The 20,185-nt window shown below is 38.5% G+C and overlaps 1 protein-coding gene across 1 annotated transcript; it reads right to left on the bottom strand.

Annotated features, from left to right (window-relative positions):
- Positions 1 to 659: 659 nt before the first annotated feature.
- Positions 660 to 13,514, bottom strand: LOC147225872 (guanine nucleotide-binding protein subunit alpha-14-like). Its single transcript, XM_086162468.1, has 8 exons — positions 13,329 to 13,514; positions 12,926 to 13,087; positions 10,688 to 10,872; positions 10,416 to 10,570; positions 8,209 to 8,337; positions 6,993 to 7,122; positions 6,342 to 6,495; positions 660 to 3,343 (listed from the first exon to the last, which is right to left on the bottom strand). Exons 2-8 carry the CDS (start codon positions 13,074 to 13,076, stop codon positions 3,138 to 3,140), a joined length of 1,110 nt encoding a protein of 369 aa, XP_086018594.1. The 5' UTR covers positions 13,077 to 13,087; positions 13,329 to 13,514; the 3' UTR covers positions 660 to 3,137.
- Positions 13,515 to 20,185: the final 6,671 nt, after the last annotated feature.

The following is a 20,185-nucleotide window of genomic DNA, read 5'->3' as shown; positions in this document are numbered from 1 at the left end:
TCACCTTGTTCCACCATTTGTATTATCTATCATCAGAACAAATAACACTAGATAATTTCAAAATGTCATTGCTTGTATTCAAGCAAAGGTTGTATTTTTTCCCCTCCATTTTCTTCTGTGTTTCTTACAATATTAAATGCCCTGAGTAGAGACGCCAGACAAAACTATTGGCATGTAGCTGAAGGTGAGTTCCCAAATGCACTGAAAACTAATACAAGGTAGAGCAGAGGCACCATGGGTCACAACTATGTGTTGATTCTAAGAGAGGACACACTGATGTAATTTTAAACTTAAAACGCACCAAAAAAACTTTTATTATTTTCTTCTTCTATTGGGCTGTTAAATAATAGTTTGTGCCCTGTCAGTGGAGTGTAAGACCAGGAAATGTTACACAACTATTATTTGACTGTATAAATCCTGACTCTTTCTAAGCTCAAATGTCTTGCTCCATTAAACATGTTTAAATGTCTTTTGGCCACACACACACACACACACACACACACACCCTGTCCAATGCCAATCCTGCAACTTTTGTATTTGCAAACTGCGTGTCAATGAGTGTTTGGTCCCAGTGTGACAGTTTTTTTCTTTGTCGTTACAAAATACAAAATATTGATCCATGTCACTCCGGTTATAAAAGCAAACAAAAGTGGTTCAAAAGTTTGTTTTAATATTATCTAGACAAGATATTTACTTACATCCTCCACCCAAGTCAGCACAAAAAAATGAATTGCAACATGCAACCAGGTAGGTTGCTGCTGGTATATGAGGTTTTAAAATGTAAAAAAAAAAAAACAGAACAAAACAGGAAATTCCATCAAAAGCATGGCAGTCATAGATGTGAATGCAGAGTAAACTTTCATCAATTACATATGAACAAAGCTAACAGTGCTTTATATTTAGTCAGCACAAAGGCTCACCAACTTTCCTCCCTATACACTGAAAACGAGGACATACACGTATTGATTTTATACATACAGTAATTTCATCTAAGTTAATTCAGCAGATCTCGCATAATCTTTTAAACTGTGTCCACCAGTCCAAACAATGTATCACTTATGCAGCTCATGCTAACCAAACAGACATTTTTTTTATATTTTTTTATGATGTTATAGTTCCTTTATTCACATGATTCTTTTTTTATCATAAAGAACCTGACATTTACCTACATAAATTAAAACACTGCAATGAAAAGCGGTTAAAGTTTTACCGGGTAAAACGCTTCAGTGGCATGTGATTGACAGGTATCTCTATCACAGTCTGATCTTTAAATTGGAGAACGGACCAATATATTGAAACAAGATATCAGAGTTGGATCAGTGAAGAGGTACTTGGATAGCAGTGGTCTTAGATCTCCATTTTTTTTCATTTTCACTCAACTGCTATCTTCATCTGCTTTTAGTGGTGGTCAGCCAGGGAATAGTCTGTTTATTTTGAGTTTTTCACTTGAAACCACAGCAAGCTATATTTGGAAACCACACTGAGGTCGAAAGTGAGGGTGAAGCAGTGAAAGTACCCAACACATAAAAGCAGTGAGCAAAAAATAAAAATAAAACAGAGAGAATGAGCTCAAAGACATTATACTTTTGAGAAAAATTGCTGGGTGATTCTTACTGGATTTCGCAAAGCGAACCTTATCAGATAAAGGTTACATGTCATGTCATTGTTTACATAAAAATATTGACTTAAGCTGCTCTAATGAATATGTCTACACTTAAATCGTTCAAATGTCATTTTCCTCAATTTTACTACCCATCTCATTGTGCTAAAACCCCAATAATGGATACTTGGAAACTCTGAATTTTTTTTGATATCCAATACATATTGTTAAGAATAAATAGATAAATTAGAAAAAAAAACACATGTCTTAAATGGAACATCAGGTCATAAGTAAATCACCCCTGACAAATGCCCACTGTGACATAGTGTTTGGCTATAGTACAGGAAAATTCAAAAGAGGCTAGGCTAGGATTCCAATATTTATGAAATGGGGAAGATTATGTGGTATTTGTTCAAGAAGTAGTGAAAAACCTACAAAACATTTCTATGAAAGATTTGGTTGGTAGAGCCCTACTAGCATGCAAATGTACAGCTATCACTGTAATTAATCACCATCTTTTATATCACACAAAACTGGCACTGACTCAAGCTCAATTCCCAGTCAACATTCATTATCCTGTTGTATTCTCCTCGCTTTCAACCGTCTGCATTTAATCCACGCACAGGAGGGGGGTGTCGCATGATAAACCACTTACCATGGAGACAGCTGGATCTGAACTCTTATATTAGATTTTGATCAAGGATGTTGTCAAACCGTTACGGCGCTGTATTTACAAAGCGGAAGTTGCTCTCCAGCTGAATATAACGATTACGACAGACTGTGTTGAGGTGATGTGTAGAATACAGAATATATGGTCAGTCTGACTTAACAGAAATTAAGTCTGGGTCTTTGCCATTGTGACAGGCAAAACACCAGGAATCCTCATAAAAATACAGAGTAATGTGGAATTTCAAATTCCCAAATAAATAAATGAACATTTGAATTTTTAGCACACTTGAGTGCAACAGGCAGATCGATGTAAAGCTTAAAAACAAGGGACATAGTGGTGGGGTGACATCAGCGGCAGCCATGCGTGGCCCCCCATCTCCACTTGGAGTGATTATCTCTCTGTTAATGGCAGCACAGCACTTCAGAACATCTCTACTCCTGCTTCAATTATGGATTGGTTCAGTCACTGCATGACCCATACACTTCATCTTACAAAAATAGAAAAGGGAAAAAAAAAAATGACAAAAACAGCAAATTGGGAGCAAAAAAGCCACAGGCTGAGGAACATGAAAGTGATTACTGATTCATTAGTCTCTAATTTCACATTAGTTGACATCATGTTGTTGAAAGGAGATGGAGGCAGAGCAGCAACAATGATGGTGGCAAGTGCGGCCTCATCCTTTTTCTCCTCGAGTTTACTCGTGCTCATCTTGTCGAGGACAAGGGGTCCACACAAGACTGAGGCTTTAGCTGATTGTCTGGGATGGAGAAAGTATTCTGCATGTTCGAAGAGGAAAAAGAAGTGACACGTTGGCCTTCGTCAGGCTCCTATCCGAAGTGTTTTTTGTTGTCCCGTCGGAGTACAATTTCAGATGACTCCGTAGTCTCTTAGCGACTTGAGCAACACGGTGTCCCTGACGTCGCTGAAGACCCTGCGGATGTTGTTGGTGTCAGTAGCACAGGTGAAGTGGGGGTAGAGGGTCTTCCAATCCTCTGACTTATCAAGGTTGATTGCCTGTTGCTCATATAACTTCCGAATGAAGTTTTTAGCATCCTCCGGGTCTTGCCTCTTACCTGCTCCAGAGGTAAGCGGTTGGTGGTGGGGGGGGACGTGAAAATGAACAAGATGAAATGGTGGAAATTATTTAAAGGGCTGAGAATGGCAATGGCAATACAGATGAGAAGGAATGACAGGTGAGAGAGAAAATAAAGACATCACTATGTATCTTGAATAGATAAGAAAACCTTGCATTTATGAACAAAGCGCAGCTCATCAGTGTATCAGTCAGCCAAAATGAATTGAACTCCCAGAGCTATATCTTAAAAAAGATCAGATGCATTTGATGTGAATCACCTCCTCACAGATGCCCAGCTGATCAAGAGCTTTGCTCAGATATTCATTTTTGGTTGAATGCAGGTTGCGATGTCAAAGTCAAGATGACTATTGACACGCATTTGATTTTAAAGAAGACTAGCATGCTATTCTAACGTGTAATGGTTATACATGTGATAGCATTGAACCATGGATCAAATATCAACTGATATATCCGGGTTGTGTTTTTTAACACCCTTAACTATCAAGTGTTAGTTATACAAATCCAGTATTGTTCATGCTCTCAACACGAGCTTACCTGCAGTGAACTCAGTCATTAAGGAACATTTCTACTTGTCCTTCTAAATGTTAAATGCCTGAAAGATTCAAATAATGAGGTAAATACCAAGTTAAATTGACTGCAAAAGAAAGATGACTCTTGCTGGAAATAAAAAAAATGTCTTATTAATTAAACAATATGAATATTACAGATTATTGGTTTATTTTTCCATGAGATTCTCTAGTTGCGATGACATAAAATAGCTTAATTGAAGCAAAACTCCTCAATTTTGTTAACTAGTCTTATGCATGTAACTGGAAACCATTTATGTTTTCTTCTAGGTTCTTTCCTATTAAGTAGACACTTTTCAGAAAAATGTGTTGTTTTTCAGTTTCATACTACATACGGTCATATTTTTTTAGAACCGTGTTACACTCCTCTGAAAGACTTTTGTTTGGTACCCCGGATATGTAACATGCTGGGCTTGCCCAAAAGGAAACAGGTGCAGCAGGACAATGGGATATGTACTCAATGGAATCTATTAACATCACATACTCAATTTTCCATTAGATTGAAATCAAATCAAATATTGGATAACAAATGTTCGACTAAAATTAAAATACTGCCTTCTAGACTCGCTTTTCTAAAGAAAGCGGCTCCAGGCACCAACGGGTGCAAAAAATAAACTGCAAAAAATTATTGTATGAACACAAAAAAAGCATCCAAGGTCTTGGATTTTTGTGATTATATGAAAAGCATAAAACAGAAACAGTACACTTTAACATCATAAAAAGTGGTGAGCAAGAACAGGATTGGGCTGCACCTATTCATTATTTGAATATCATTGAACCCACGAGTGTTATTCCTTAATTACCTGTCCAATCTGGATAATTAAAAAAATGTCATGCTGAATGTGCTGTGAAGCAGTCAAATCACACAAGCTGATATCTATAACTTGATTAGTTTCACTAACAGTCCAGTAATCCTAAAATATTAAATTCCCTAATTAAAAAAAGGAAATGATTAAAAACAGACTTCGATCACTTTTGTGCTCAATGAACTCAGACCAGAAAATAAATTGCAAGTTTTGCTGTAAAACATCAGTTTAATATCGTAACTGGAATCCGACGGCAGATTCAGCTGTCAAAGTTTCTCGCTGTGTCAACACATGAACGACTTTAGAGCTATTAAGCTACAACTGTGCTCTAATGTGGCTGCGGCATTGGCCACACAGGTTCCACACTCGAACACAGCAACATTTGCTGCAAATAGCTGCCAGTGGTATGACCTGCTTGCTGTTGCCATTAAGGTTAAATTGACATCAAGGCGCTTCAACCTGTATGAGTCATTATTTTACCCTGCTAATGCTGATACTAAAATACAGGAAGAGCACTGCACCTGTGCCTACACACACACACACACACACTAACACCCTATTCACACACACCTCACACACGTACACCCCAGGGTTTGCACGGGGGGGTGAGCAAAGACCAGTATCTGTCAGTAGTTGCCATGGGTAACAGAAGGCGAGAAGGTAGTGCTGGAGGTAGAGATGGAGGATGGGGAGTGTTAGGGCAATGCTCCGCAGCATTTCACACCAGAAAAGCTTCAGGCAGTGGCCACATCATAAAGCATACCAAGTACCTGAAAGGGAGTCATTTGCAATCGTGTGTGTGTGTGTGTGTGTGCATTTGTGAAAGTAAGGGCAAGAGAGCTATCAAGAGAAAGAGAGAAAGACCCAGTTTCTAAAAAAGCAACAATAATTGCTGGCTTTGCTGACATCAGGACTGACATGGATGGATAACCTTTTCAGCGCGGAGTCGGGAAATGCAATGCCTCTAAAATCACTTTGCAAATTATTTTTTGAAGTGCTACATTACATCCTGGTGCAGGAGAATGTGATGAAATGTCTCGATGCCCAAAGCAAATTGACCACAGGAAAACAAAGTTGCAACCCTTTTTGGTTTGGGATGTGGTTTCGTGATAAGACCGCACACCTGAGGTACTGGTTGATGACTCTCGCTGTTTATTTGAACCCTTAAATTTCACTTTTACAAAAATGTTACCACCAGTTTGTGGATCTAAAAACCAATTTTATTATCTTGATCTTCCAACATGTATTCATGACTAAATCCACCCCAAATTTCATTCCTTTTCATGGATGCTCACCCAGGTGTCACAAGAACATGAAAAAGTGTCATTTGAACAAGTTCTAGAGACCAGAAACAAATGGTTTCTTTTCTACTGATTGAATCTACATAATTTTTTTCAAACTAATAAATTACCTGTTGCTAATACATCACAAATCAGTTGACGACCAACGTTACTTTACTGAAATGTATATCTAGATGGCTGAAAAAAAAACAAAGAAGCAGCCCCGAATATTTTGCCCTATCTGTCTGACAACCCGCTGCTGCAATGATCGAAATTTGATTTTTAGAAATTTGATTTGAAACGCAAAAGAAAGCACAACTCACCTGTGAAACTGGGGAAGTATTTCTTAAGGTCGGAGGTTACAATTTTATCGGCGAGGATGTCGGTCTTGTTGAGGAAGAGAATGATGGAGGTGTTGCGGAAACAGGGGGAATGGATAGTGGTGTAGAACAGAGCCAGGCTCTCTTGCATTCGGTTCTGAAAAAGCACGAAATTATGAGAGAGATGGGGTTTCAGGTAAAGAAATGAACTCAAGACTTTGTATTTGAGAAAATGAGAGGGAAACATGAGTTCTCCATTATGGCATGATAGATTCGGATGGCTGAGCAGGAGGAACATGATGACAGGACCCGGGGAAGAAGAAGCAGGAAGAAGATTTTATAGGGGGTTTGAAGCAGAAGGGCCACCGAGGAGGTTAATGAAAGTGTTGCTCGACTTGAAAGCGGTCGGGAGAGATAAACAGCTTAGTCTAACAGGAGGGGGTGAGAACAGAAGGCAAGAAAAGCCTGGAGCAGAGAGAGGAGAGGTTTTTCTTGTGAAAGAGTGAGACCTGCTGGAGGATGGGTGAAATGACTGAAGAGGTAGTGAGAATGAGTGAAAAAGAAAGCAGCTAGATCAAAATAATGGAGTTTTTGACCTTAAATATAATCAAAGCTTCTTCTGAAGAGGTTTAGGAAGTAACAAATCATCCTTACGATTTTCTCTCTCTCCTCCAGGACCTGGTCGTACTCACTGAGGGAGGCCAGAAAAATGAGGGACGTAACATTTTCGAAACAGTATATCCATTTCCGACGCTCTGATTTCTGACCACCAACATCCACAATCCTGCCAGGGACCCACAAAGCGGAGAACAAAGAGAGAGCAAAAGGAACATAAAGAAGTTTGGAGAAATTAAAATACCGCATCCAAACCCTTGGATAACATAACTACTAAGCTAGGTGTATGTAGGCATTATGACTTGGCCTGAAATAGATTAAGTTAAGGCTTGGACAGCATTTTGGGATCAAACAATACAACTCATAATGGAAAAGGATCACATTTCACCAAAAAAACAAATGCACGCTTACTATTGTAGGCCAAAATCCATCATCTGTAAATGAAAGCAACCTTGCTTTCCTTCGAACAATAAGAGGGAACAGCCAGCTTACCTCATGAGGGGAATAATTTTACAATTGCATATTTCTTCTACACAGAATTTACTCAGACAAAGTGAAACGTCCTTGGGACCACATGCAGCCCTGTTATAATGTTGTTACTAAAATGCAACACAATTTGAGTACACTCATTTGTTTCAGTGTTGTAATTAAAATCAGATTAAGTATAAAAATATTCCACAGTGTGATTTTTTTTTTTTGTTAAGGATACAGACATTCGTTCTTTTTCAAGCTCGGTTAGACAATGCAATTCAATCTACGATTCTTTTTCCGACATAAGGAAGCAAATTTACTTTGCGCTAAGCTGCAGTCTTCTGCATTATCATAGAACACTTCACTTTGCCATTGGATATGTCTTCTCAACAAAAAGATTTTTAAGCTGAAGCCAAAAGTAAAAGAGAAGAGTTGAACTTGTCAAGTGTGAGAGAAATTAGCAAGAGATGATTAACAAGTAGCTGTCGATCTGACAAGTTTGACATAAGTTTAAGTAACTGGGATATTTATTGGCTCGGCCCTCTCAGGTCTCAGAGAATAACAATTCCGGCACTGGTTTAGAATAAAAAATACAGGGGGAAGTCTCAGTTTTCAGCAGGTGCTTTGTGCAAGAAATTCAGAAATGTGATCCCATTCCACCCTCAGGGACATGAGCCAACAAAAGCCCTGTGAGGGTCAGTGTGATTTTAGATGCAAAAAGTGACTTGTATTTGTATTTGAATCGTCCCTGTGACAAGTTAGTAATCTGCAGATTAGTGGCCACCTGAGTGTGATGGGGTCAATATTAAAGGAATAGTCATGGATGCCCGTGGTGGGAAATCGAACTCTCAGCACATCTTGCTCTGTGGGAATATAGTCTGGGGCAGAAATGCGGTCCAAGTGACTCATGTAGCTGGAAGACAGAAAAAAAAAAGAATAAGAAGAGACTCAGTGGTTTTCTCTTATGAGCTTAAACAACACCCAGGGCATTACTCGGTTAACACCAAATGTGAAAAAAGAGGTAGCACATGATATATATGACAAATTAACATTGATAAAAACGCTGAAAATTCAAGACAGGAGGCGAGTGAGTTCATATCACCCTGTTTACAGACGATGGCTTTATGACTTGTGTTGACACAAGCAGTCATCAGTGAATGTTGACTGCTGGTTTCTTATCATGCACCCACTATGATGAGTAAGCTGCTGAGTAAACACAGACCAGGACAGCAATTGAGAGGCAGGCTAAGTCTGGGCTTTGTTCTCTGAAATATTAGACACAAATCCATGTACCATCTATTCATTGGAAACATGGAGTCCAAAGGGTAGGACTGCGTGGTTTTTCTTCGTAGTCTAAAAGTGATTAATGTGGCCGGTCCTCTTATTCCTGGAAGACTCAAATGATCTTTTTGACGTGTGTGAGAGAAGTGTAAATACTGTACAGTTGGTAAAGAACTAGCTCCCTCCTGTGGACTGTCTAAAATTTAAAGAACTCATTAATGCACAAGTACTAAAATACACTTGATTAATTGGTCTCACCAAGTGCGAAAGAAACCAAAACTGTTTTAAACAAGTCACAGAAATATGCCATATCATATCATATATCATGTCATATCATAATATTAACCTTATATGGTGCTTATTTCCAATGAGAACATATTTTTCAAATGATTAAAAGCATCATCTAGGACAAAATAAATCTTTATTAATGATCACATTTATGAAAATAAAACCATTTGATGAAGAAAAAAGTAAGAATGAACGTTATAGGGCGGGGCATTATTATTTCCGATTCAATTGGTTTAATAATCAATAATTGGATTAAGTAAGTGCGTAACAAGCACCAAATGGAAACACTTATTCAAACAGTAATTTTTTAGAAGACTATATTACTGAGAGCATGGTACAAAGGTCAGATTTGATATGACAAACAATACAGCAATTTGTAACCATGTCATTTCTTGCAATACATCAACTGATGCCAACATATGGTGTCATTAACATGCTGGTATTAAAGAAAAAGGACATACTTATGTCCATTTTGTAGAAATTAGAAAACTCAAACTCTGACGCGAGTTGTGCACCTCTGTTATCTTACAACCCATTTTTCTAGATCTAGCTGTTTTTATCTGTGTTTATAATTTTGTTTGTTTTATGACTCTGATTTGAATACAACTGACATTGTTGTGTGCAGCGAGGTACTTTATGAGGTCAGTAAACGGTCACATTTGCTTGGAGGTTAGGCAAGGGATGCAATATACAGCTTTCCCTTTAGATGTCAGTAGACCCTGCAAACTGGTCCGTTAACAGAAAAGGCTGGGATCTGTCCATCGAACACGTCTCATTTATCAGTTCAGATGAGTGTTGCTGCCGATACCTCAAGCTATGTGGCTGTCAGTGAAGTTCAAATTTCCTTTAAAAATTCATTAATAGAACCCTTTTTCTTGAAAACACCTTTCAAAAATGCTTTTGAACTTGAAATTGTTCCGGTGTAAAAGTTAATCGTTGTCTTTGGATCACACCAGATTTACCACTACTGTTTCAGGAAAAAAAAAAAATCATGTTGTCAGACTTTAATGTAATGAGAAAAGATTTTTTTTTCTTCTCCTAAATGCATATCAAAGCAATTAACGAGAAAGTGGAAAAAAAAAACTGTTCTCCCTCGAATAAATCACTTTAAATTGAATTTTCTTTCACTTACACTCCATCTCAACTTATAATTTACAGTCAGTTTTATAAGCTGCTGAGACACATTGTGAATAAGTGTGCTTCATGGTTTTCAGCTAATGATTCTGAGCCACATTGAGATATGTTTCCATCATATTTACTCCGAGATATTAATGCAAACATGACCATCAAGGAAAATACTGCTGCGTTTTGACGTCATTGGAATATTCTATCCTTGTGTTTGATCATTTGGTAACTTTTGAACTGTAACACAAACAGCAATGAAGTGTAAGAATAGAAGAAGATTTAAATTTGAAGACTCACTAATCTGTGGAGTCCAGGAGCTGGTACTCGCAGCGACGACCGTAGCAGATCCTGATGCCCGGATCTGCCCAGAGGTGGCGGATTGCTTCAACATAAACTAGTTCCAGCTTGGTAACCTGCACTATGTCTACCTCCTGCAGAAGCTTGGCATACATCTGAAGGAAAGTAGCGGGCACATGTCAGACCATATTCATCTTTTATTCAAGTTTTTAGCTTGTAAGTGCTGAGAAGGAAGAATACATGGTAGAAGCCCTTCTACCAGGCCTCTGTACCTCATTTTCTGGGTTGGAGTACGGGATTCTCAGCATGGTCATGGCTCCCGTCATGGCTCGCATGGCGGTGAAGATGTTTTGGAAAACACATTTAGCAAAACCTTCCCTGTCCTTGTCTGAGAATCCACGTCCGTGGATTATTCTCATCTGTCGAATGAAGGTGGTTTTTCCGCTCTCTCCAGTTCCTATTATAGCAGAGAAGAACTCATGATTTCCTGAAATAATTCTATCTGAAGTGTGAGTCTGTCAAGTGGTCTCTTAAGTAAATGAGTAAGTTTGTTGGTTTAGGCCTTCCGTTAATATCACGTCACACTGAAGACATGAGGGACTATTAAAGACTCCTCAGGAAACACTAAGCCCTTAGGGTGTTTTACCCAGTTTCTGATGTATAACTGATGCCACTTTATGTCTTTTAGTTTGTTTATTTTTCAATCTTATGAAATAATTCGATGCAGGCACCTGTTTTCGATGAGGAATAAAACAGGACTTTCAATTAGAGATAGAAATCCTCAACTGTCTGTTAGAAGAGTAAGCAGAATGGTTGTCGCACTGTAACATTTGAAAATTTTGAATAATTTTCCCTATATTGCAATTTATTACCTTTTCATACAACAGATTATGTAGTGAGGAAAACTTTATCAACATCCGTTTATTTGATGGGATACATTTTCTAATATTTTATATATCACTCACTCTTATTAATGCAAGAAGTCTGTTGTTAAACCGACGTGCTTATCAACACTGTCGATTCTAAGATTATAGAACTGAACTACTTTGGGCCCAATTCCAAACTTCCATTTTTGGACAATGTTTTTGACAGATTAGTTGAGAAACAGGTCTTCATATTCATCATCTTTTCATAATGCAGACACAGCAGTGCTTCTCGGATCTGAATGATCCGAGAAGATCTGAATGATCTTGTTTAAGTTGCTGATTTTGGCCCTCACAAATTAAACTTTTTAATCCTACCACAGTGTCATTCTATTTTGATAGAGCCTACTAAAAAATGTGGTTGGCTTTTCAGGCAATGCTTGAGAATAGTTTTAAATAACATTAAAACTTTTAATATTTTATTGGTGACTGCATATATTCCCAAACATCTCCATGTTGTGAAGTACTGGACTTGTTGTAGAGTATTACATTAAATACCACCACTCATAGAATAGAATAGAAAATATTTCTATTGAACCCATGTTGGGAACTTCTTGCATTTTTAATCTAATTTTAATCTTAATATTTTTAACGTCACCTTTAAATCAGGATGTTACTTTCTCCCTCCATAGAACTGGTTAATGCCCTGTCGCCAACATAATGTTTTCAAACTTCGGATGACTCAAAACGCTTCTGCCAGACTCCTCCAAATTCAAACAAAGGAGCACCCAAACCTTAAATTAGATAGAAATTAAGGATGGAACTGGTCTCTGTGTTCATCTTAGACTGCTTAGTATTTGATGAACCCAATATCCTCCCGTGGTAGCCCACCATCCTCAGCTGGTTCCTTACTTGCAATTCCAAGGTCCAGAGTAAATACAGTATTGATGAAGCACTGTATTACTATGTGTGGGGGAAGGAAAGCTATACATACTTGGATAGGAGGACCAGATTGTGATGGCAAGCCCTTTTCCAGGGCAGTCAGTGACATATACAGACGCATGGCACTCAGAGATGTTTTGTTAATTATCCTACAAGCCGTGAACAGGCAATGATGTGATTGTTGTTATCTTCAGAAATGCAAAAGGACAGCTATGGATCTGGGCAAAATTTTTTAATAAATGTGGGCTATTTCTTCGATGGCATTTAATATTTGGGTTCACAGAAAATGAGGAGAGCATGTGCTCTTTTGAATCCATGGCTCACAAATGGGAGAAAATAAAACATGGGAGTGACTTTTGGGAAAAAGTCAAGATGTACAGATCCATATGGTTATATGGTTAAAGAGCATCTTTAAGATTATCTGCAAGGCATTGGTTCTGAAGTCACCTAACAAGCTGGAAATGAGGCCTGTTGGTTTTATGGATTGAGAAGTGGGAAGTGCTGAAGTGTATGGTATGTCAAAACCCAATCTGGACCATTCTTCTCATACTCACAGGCTGACACATGCTTTACATAGTTATCTCACTGGGTAACCAAACAGGCTGGGTAGAGTAATCTCTTTTCATAGTGTTGTTTGAATTCATTCTGAAGAATGTGTTAAAAAAAAATAACCTGCGTCACAGACTTGTATGTGCCATCACTTACCCAGCAAGAGGATTTTAATTTCCCTCCGCTCCCTCCTCCTCTGATCATCCAGCGCCGCCTGGATCTCGTCGTCCACTGCAATGTTTTTCCTCTCCTCCTCGGACAGAAGGCACGTACAGGTGCGTCGGATAAAGTGCCAGCAGCATGCCATGGTCAAAACAGCTGAAATTAAACTGTGGGTGAATCTCAAGCTGTAATAAAGAATCATTTATCAGCTTGCCCAAAGTCCATTTTAAACTCCATTAGTTTGTTGCACTTTCTAACTCCGTGGATATTTAATCCAGCGTGGATTAAACCACCCATTTTCTCACAGTTCACCTGTCGGTTGTTATCAGTGGAATTGGTTGAGGGGTTTTCAGTTAAAATCTCCATTCAAGAGGAGAAAGAGTAGCTGCGTCCTCACCTCCAATCGGCCGCTCACAGTTCCTGGAAGCGCGCAGGGACGGACTGAGATTTCTTTCCCGGCTCCGTTACGCACCGGGTCATTGGCCTCAGCACCTGCGGCCGGAGCCGGCGCACCGTGCCATCAGGCCTCCGATCGGTTGGGACTCGTCTGCCAAGCTCACGCAAGAATGCACGACGTCCACTGTCCAATCTGGAAACGGAATGCGCTCCCGGCTAAACTTCGCCAAGAGGGTGATAAATCGCTGTACCAGCGCCGGGAAACGCTTTCAGTATTCTATCAAAATAAAAGCCGGCGAGAAAATCACTGACGTTGTGACACCTTGCTCTTTCACAGGGTTGTGAAATTGATGATTTTAACATAACATAACATAACATAACATAACATAACATAACATAACATAACATAACATAACATAACATAACATAACATAACAGAAGCAACAAGACTAGCATCATCTCTCTCAACCTTCAAGAAACAGGTAAAAATGTTTCTCTTTCAGGACTTTTTATTGCGCTGATGCCCCAGATCAGGTTGGCAGCAAGTTAGGCTATGCAGTGTGTGTGTGTGTGTGTACGTTTGTGTGTCTCTGTCAAAAAAAAAAAAACAAACCCTCACTAACCCAAGCTTACTGTTCTGTATATTTCCTGTGCATCGTGTATTTGCAAGTGTATTTGCAGTCCCTATGTCCTCTATTGTAAGTCACTTTGGATAAAAGCGTCTGCCAAATGCAATGTAATGTAATGTAATGTAATGTAATAACATAACATAACATAACATAACAATGTAACGTAACGTAATTCATTTTTTTGGTTTTGTTTATTTAATCAGTCTGTATTTAACTTTGATTAGATATACTACTCTTGGTTTCCTTTTTTTTTAACTGGATTTACTGTAAGGCGCATGTGGTTTTATGAGGTGAATGAAAAAGAAAACGTATCTCCTCATTAACCTTTTTAGCTCAAGACATATACTTTTAGGATGGTTTGTGAAATTGCAAGTAGTTTCTACATCAGTATTATGATATTATTACACTCGTCTTACTTCGATTCAACAGCTGTTGTCTTGGGGTAAATAGTCCGCAATATGTGCTGAAGGTATCTGCAACTTTTCAAACTATATTATATTTTTCGCTGATGATAGATATTCACATTAGGCTGATATTAAGCTTGGGGGGGGTGCACAGGCCAGTGTCTCCTCGAGTCGGTCTCAAGCCCGGATAAATACAGAAAGTTACATCAGGGAGGGCATCCGGTGTAAAACTTGTGCCAAAACCAAACATGCAAATTCATATTTCATTATATTTCTTATTCTTCCTCCTTTCTACTATTATCTATTACTGTTATGTTTTTTACTTGAAACTCTGGCACAACAATTTCCTTCAGGATTAATAAAGTTGTTCTCATCTCATCTCAAATTGAACCTAAGAATCTCATACCGGATTGGTCAAGGCCTGGGTTAACAACGACCGTCCATGGTGCCGATAACCTACAGGGTCTTCTTCTTCTTATTCTTTCGGCTTTTCCCGTCAGGGGTCGCCACAGCGAGTCAACTTTCTCCATCTCACCCTATTCTCTGTATCTTCCTCTCTCACACCAACTACCTTCATATCCTCTCTCACTACGTCCATAAATTTGTAACAGTTTCTAGTCCATACATCATCGCTGGTCTCACCACTGTCTTATACCACTTATCACCTACAGGGTACCAGTGGAAATTGGGCACTGTGGGTCAAAGAAGGAGAGGAGGAAGGCGTGTTCAGAAGCAGAGAGGGAAGAGGAAAGGCAAGAGTCTGGACTGAGAGTAGGGACTTTGAATATTAGGACAATGACAGGAAAAGGTAGAGTTGGCTGACATGATGTAGAGAATGAAGGTGGATATACTGTGTGTCCAGGAGACCAGATGGAACAGTAGTAAGACTAGAAGCTTAGGAGCAGGTTTTAAGTTGTAATATCATGGTACTGACAGGAAGAGAAATGGAGTAGGACTCACCTTGAAGGAGGAGTTTGTGAGGAATGTTTGTGAGGAATGAGATGAAAAGAATGTCAGATAGACTTATGAGTCTGAAACTTGAAATTGTAGGTGTGATGCTCAATGTTGTTAGTGACTATGCCCCACAAGTGGGATTTCAGTTTGAGGAAGAGTAGAAGGAGAAGTTCTTTAATTAGTTAGATGATGTGATGCAGAATATCTCCAGAGATGAGAGGACGGGAATTGATGCACACTTCAACGGACATGTTGGTGGAGACAATAGAGGGGATGAAGAAGTGATGGGCAGATTTGGTATCCAGGATAGGAATGCAGAGAGACAGATGGTGGTGGACTTTGCGAAAAGAATTGAAATGGCTGTAGTGAACACATTTTTCCAGAAAAAAAAAAAACGGGAACATAGGATAACTTATAAGAGGGGAGGTAGGAGCACACAGGTAGACTACATCCTGTGTAGACAAGGTAATCTGAATGAAATCAGTGACTGCAAAGTAGGGATAGGTGAGAACATAGGCCAGACAGCATAGGATGGTGGTTTGTAGTTGACTCTGGTGACAAAGAAAATCAAGAGGACAAATGCAGAACAGAAGACAAAGTGGTGGAAGCTGAAAAGGGAGGAGTGTTTTATGGTTTTCAGGGAGAAGTTGAAAAAAGGCTCTGGGGGGTCAGGGAAAGTTCCCAGATGATTGGACAACTGTAGTTAATTTGATTCAGGTAACAGGAAGAAGAGTACTTGGTGTGTCGTCTGGAGGGAATGTAGATAAGGAGACCTGGTGGGGGAATGAGGAAGTGCAGGAGTATATACTGAGAAACCAGTTAGCAAAGGAATGGGACACTGAGGGGACTAAAGAGAAGAGACAGTACTACAGGGAGATACAGTGTAAAGTAAAGATAGAGGTAACAAAGACAAAACAAAGGGCATACAATGACCTGTATGCTCAGTTGGAGAGTAAGGAGGGAGAGAATGATATACAAGTTGTCAAAACAGATAGAGATGGAAAGGATGTACATCAGGTCTGGGTGATTAATGACTTGGAAAATAAAGCTATTGTGATTCTGATTCGGATTAATCCGCGTAGTGACTCTTTGTATTATCATTACTTTGCAGGATACTTCTGTGCATTTCATTTCGAGACGTGTTAATAATTTTGACCAAACTTCATGGAAGGAAAGGATCTGAGTTCTTGAGTCCATCAAAGCAAAAGGGCATGTTATTTTGAAAAGATAATCCGGATATAGCTTTCCTCTCTCTGGTTTGTAATTCCATTTTGCTTGACGTCCGAGTGAGTGAGGCGCGGTGGATTGAGTTTCTGCTGCGGCTCTGCTTCATGTTTCAGTCTGAGACACACAGAAGTTTTACCAAAATCATTTTAGAAAACTGTTAAACCCCTAACTCATTTCATTTCATCCGTTTTAATTCAAAATATTTAGCTTACATATGGAACAAGCATTTAATCTAATTTAGACACCGCAGTTAAATGAAATACAACGCGAAAAACAAAGCCATTAAAACCTATTCTACTACAAACACCATATAGTTTCTGTGGATGGAATTCCTCATTATATGCCCGAGAGGCGATCAGAAAGGTTGTTTTTTTTTTTTTGTTTGTAAAGCAGGTATCCTGTCACTCCTTCTTCTGACTTTTATTTCAAGGTGAGACTTTTGTCTGAACCGACAGAACCGGTTTGTCTGGGCTCTGGTCTCGATGTGGTGATCGACTGAGCTCTGAATTGCCATGGGAACGACACCAGGTAAAAGAGCACTGTGCTTGTGTACTTTAGCTTGACAGGTGCTTTTTTTATTTTTTTGATTTATTTATTCATTTTTATTTGACTTAAGAACATTAATAATACACATGTTAATGATGAAAGGGAATCATAAAACAAGCATGTTTTTTATTTGTGTTCTCTCTTATGATCTGTAAAGGATTAATTTATGAATATATGGGAAAATGAGTAATATTTAAAAAAGAATACCTTTTCTTGCTTTCCATACAATTGTTTATGATTGTCGAAAAGAAAGAGAGCGAAAACACCCGAGGGATGGGGGGATTTGTGTTTGTGATGAAGAGGAGAGGAGAAAAGATAGAAAGAAAGGGATTTCACTTGGGAATACAGGATGGTGACAGGGTGTGGACTAACTGGAACAGGAAATAATATGCCACATCCTTCCAGTTATGAAGTATCCTTAGTGTTTCACCTGCAGGCCAAGCTTATTCTGAATCTCCTGTGATACATGTATAACTCAAAGGACTTTTATAATCTTGTGATGAATTCTTCCAGCAATAAGAGCGTAAGGAGAGAAGACTTTGTTCCCTGTTTCCTTGCTGTTCCAGAAACAGAATTATCAATGATTAATCTGTCCATAGGGTGGCACGGCGGCGCAATGGTTAGCGCTTCGGTCTTGCAGCACAGAAGGACCCTAATTCGATTCTAACAAGGGGACCTTTCTGTGTGGAGTTTGCATGTTCTCCCCGTGTCTGTGTGTTCCAGGCTCTCCTAGTTCAAAACCATGTCGCAGGTTAATTGGAAAAATTGCCCCGAATAATAACCATTACCTTAAGTGCAGGATAAGAAGCAGGTGAGGGATGGATAATTTGACAACAATCACCCACATTGCACACTGGAGACATTTAAACATGGCAGACTCATCCTTATTAGTCTTTTAAATTATTCAGCATCAATGTCAATTGATAAATAGACACACTTGAGTTTTAAATGATGTCCCTATCATCCCCTCACTGTGAAGGTCGGAGTTTGGCTCATGACTAAAAACAGACCCATATTTTGATATTTAGAGGCCAACTTTTTCTACGTCTCTGTGTAGTGTGATTCTCACTTTAATGTGAGATTGACATGTTAGATGCAACATATTACTTGTGAGATTGATAATTTATATGCAAGACGGATAGATTAGTGTCTATCATAATGGGCGATAGTTTCATCAAACATCAGAGATCTTTTATAAGTGGAGTCTAAATCTCTTCATATGGGGAAGGGGGGAGTTACTCACTTTCTTGATCATTTCTAATTCTGCTTACTTTTTATTTTATGCTTGTTTCTGTGTTTTTCTTTCTATAATTATTGCATTCTTTTATCATGATTTGATTTGTATTTCATTAAGTAATTGAGAATTTTGATGTAGTGCTTGTATCTGATGTTTCTTTTTTCTGACTTGCTGTTTGATTTCTCAATCATTTTGGACAAAATCAGTAAAATTTAGAGGGAATATTGTGATTATTGTCATAGAATGAAAATTATCTTTAAAGTCAAACTATGATATCTTATTTGACATTAATGATATTTGTGTTTCCAAACCCACTGTAGCTAATGTTTTCACTTTTCTAGTGACTGAAATTAATAAATGTCTGTTGGAGATTACATAAGACAGTGCTATCAAGCTCCCTGGGCTCACTTGTTATTATCTCAGGGATCAAATAGCATATTCACAATCCCATATACATCTGGGGACTTATTACAACATAATTGTAGCAGGGATGGGAAGGACTTATTTGTCTGGCAAGGGGCTACAGTTTAAGATGTTCGTAACCTCTTGCCTGCAGCCATTTCTTTTCCATACTTCCCTCTTAAGGTGAACACTCTTTTATTTACCTTTGGAAAAAGTCAGGGTCCTTATCTGATACAAATGTCCATATATTGTGAGCAGCTCCAAGGTATTTGCCTCACAAGATTGTTCAACTATGGCCTCACATGGAGAGCCCAGGGGCTCTTGACAATGACTCAATAAACAAACAACCTTAAAAATTGTGAAGTTCTCTATGAAATATTAAGTGAAGGGATGCTAACATTTTGCAAACTAACAGAAGAGATACAAGTTTCAGAAAAATTTACACTAAACTTTCCAATTAGTGGTTCCTTGACATTTCCTTAATTTCCCCAGTGTGGATCAATACAGTATCTACAGTGGATCAGTACAGTAATACAGTTATCTTACCTTATCTTTTATCCTGGGATTAAAAAAGAAATATACAAAATTCATTACATCTGTTAAATAATGCATACAAATGTGCCTATGTATTCATTCAAGTTCCAGCATTCAGATGACAATGAAATAAAGGACAAACATTGCATGAAAGTCGCAATAAGCAAACAGATAAAAACCAATAGCCTTAAAATATTATGATAATTAATGCTAAGGGGACCCAATAGACGGAAACTAGTTCCCTCACTTCCTGCAAGACCAGTAGATAAACACACATGTTATGAAACTGTTAGATTATTAAATCGTGCAATGTAATATTTGATGGGCAGTTAGTGTTTGATCATTTAGTCATGACCTGATAGATAAAGATAACTGAGCTATAAACTACGATTAGATGCACTTTACAGACTGCTAATATCTTACTTACAGCAGAATGCAATTTGTTGGTTGTGAAAAATACTAACTTCTGGATTAAAATGACTAAAGGAAAATTAAGACGGATGACACAGGGGATAAAAGAAGAAGCACAAAATAACTTTTAAAATGCACTAAGCAATGTCATTTTACCCTAGAGACTGTCATTAGGAAAATCGTGAGTGTGTTGATCAAGAAAGACCTTTATTGTCACATTCAGTTGTACACAGAATACATCAGTCAAATTTGACCAGTGCATTTAACTCATAATGGGCGAACCATGTACAGAAGGCAACCACAGAACAGCGCCCTGGGAGCAGTGAGGAGTTCAGTCTTGCTCAACTACAATTTGACAGTCTAGGAAGAGCTAAGAATCGAACCAGGAACGTCCAGTTCAAAGGACTATCACTCTGACTGAATTTTATTTATTTAATTTTGTATCAGGCTTTTCTTTAAAATAAAACACAACAAAACAAATCCAATTTCAACATTAAAAAGTGACATATTTTAA

This window comes from Fistularia commersonii, chromosome 16 (assembly GCF_037954325.1).
Source record: "Fistularia commersonii isolate RoL2024-O1a breed Wild chromosome 16, RoL_Fcom_v1.0, whole genome shotgun sequence".
Lineage (NCBI taxonomy): Eukaryota > Metazoa > Chordata > Actinopteri > Syngnathiformes > Fistulariidae > Fistularia > Fistularia commersonii.
The sequence above is the reverse complement of the archived record's forward strand: the minus strand, read 5'-3'. Positions and strand labels throughout refer to the sequence as shown.

What these genes read in the sequence shown, in the direction of transcription:
- LOC147225872 (XM_086162468.1), bottom strand. Translation starts at nt 13,076, where the DNA reads ATGGCATGCTGCTGGCACTTTATCCGACGCACCTGTACGTGCCTTCTG. An exon ending in AATTAAAATCCTCTTGCTGG is followed by an intron (nt 10,873 to 12,925) that starts GTAAGTGATGGC and finishes CTGCTATAATAG; the next exon opens with GAACTGGAGAGAGCGGAAAA. An exon ending in TGGAGGAGAGAGAGAAAATC is followed by an intron (nt 6,496 to 6,992) that starts GTAAGGATGATT and finishes GTGCTTTTTCAG; the next exon opens with AACCGAATGCAAGAGAGCCT.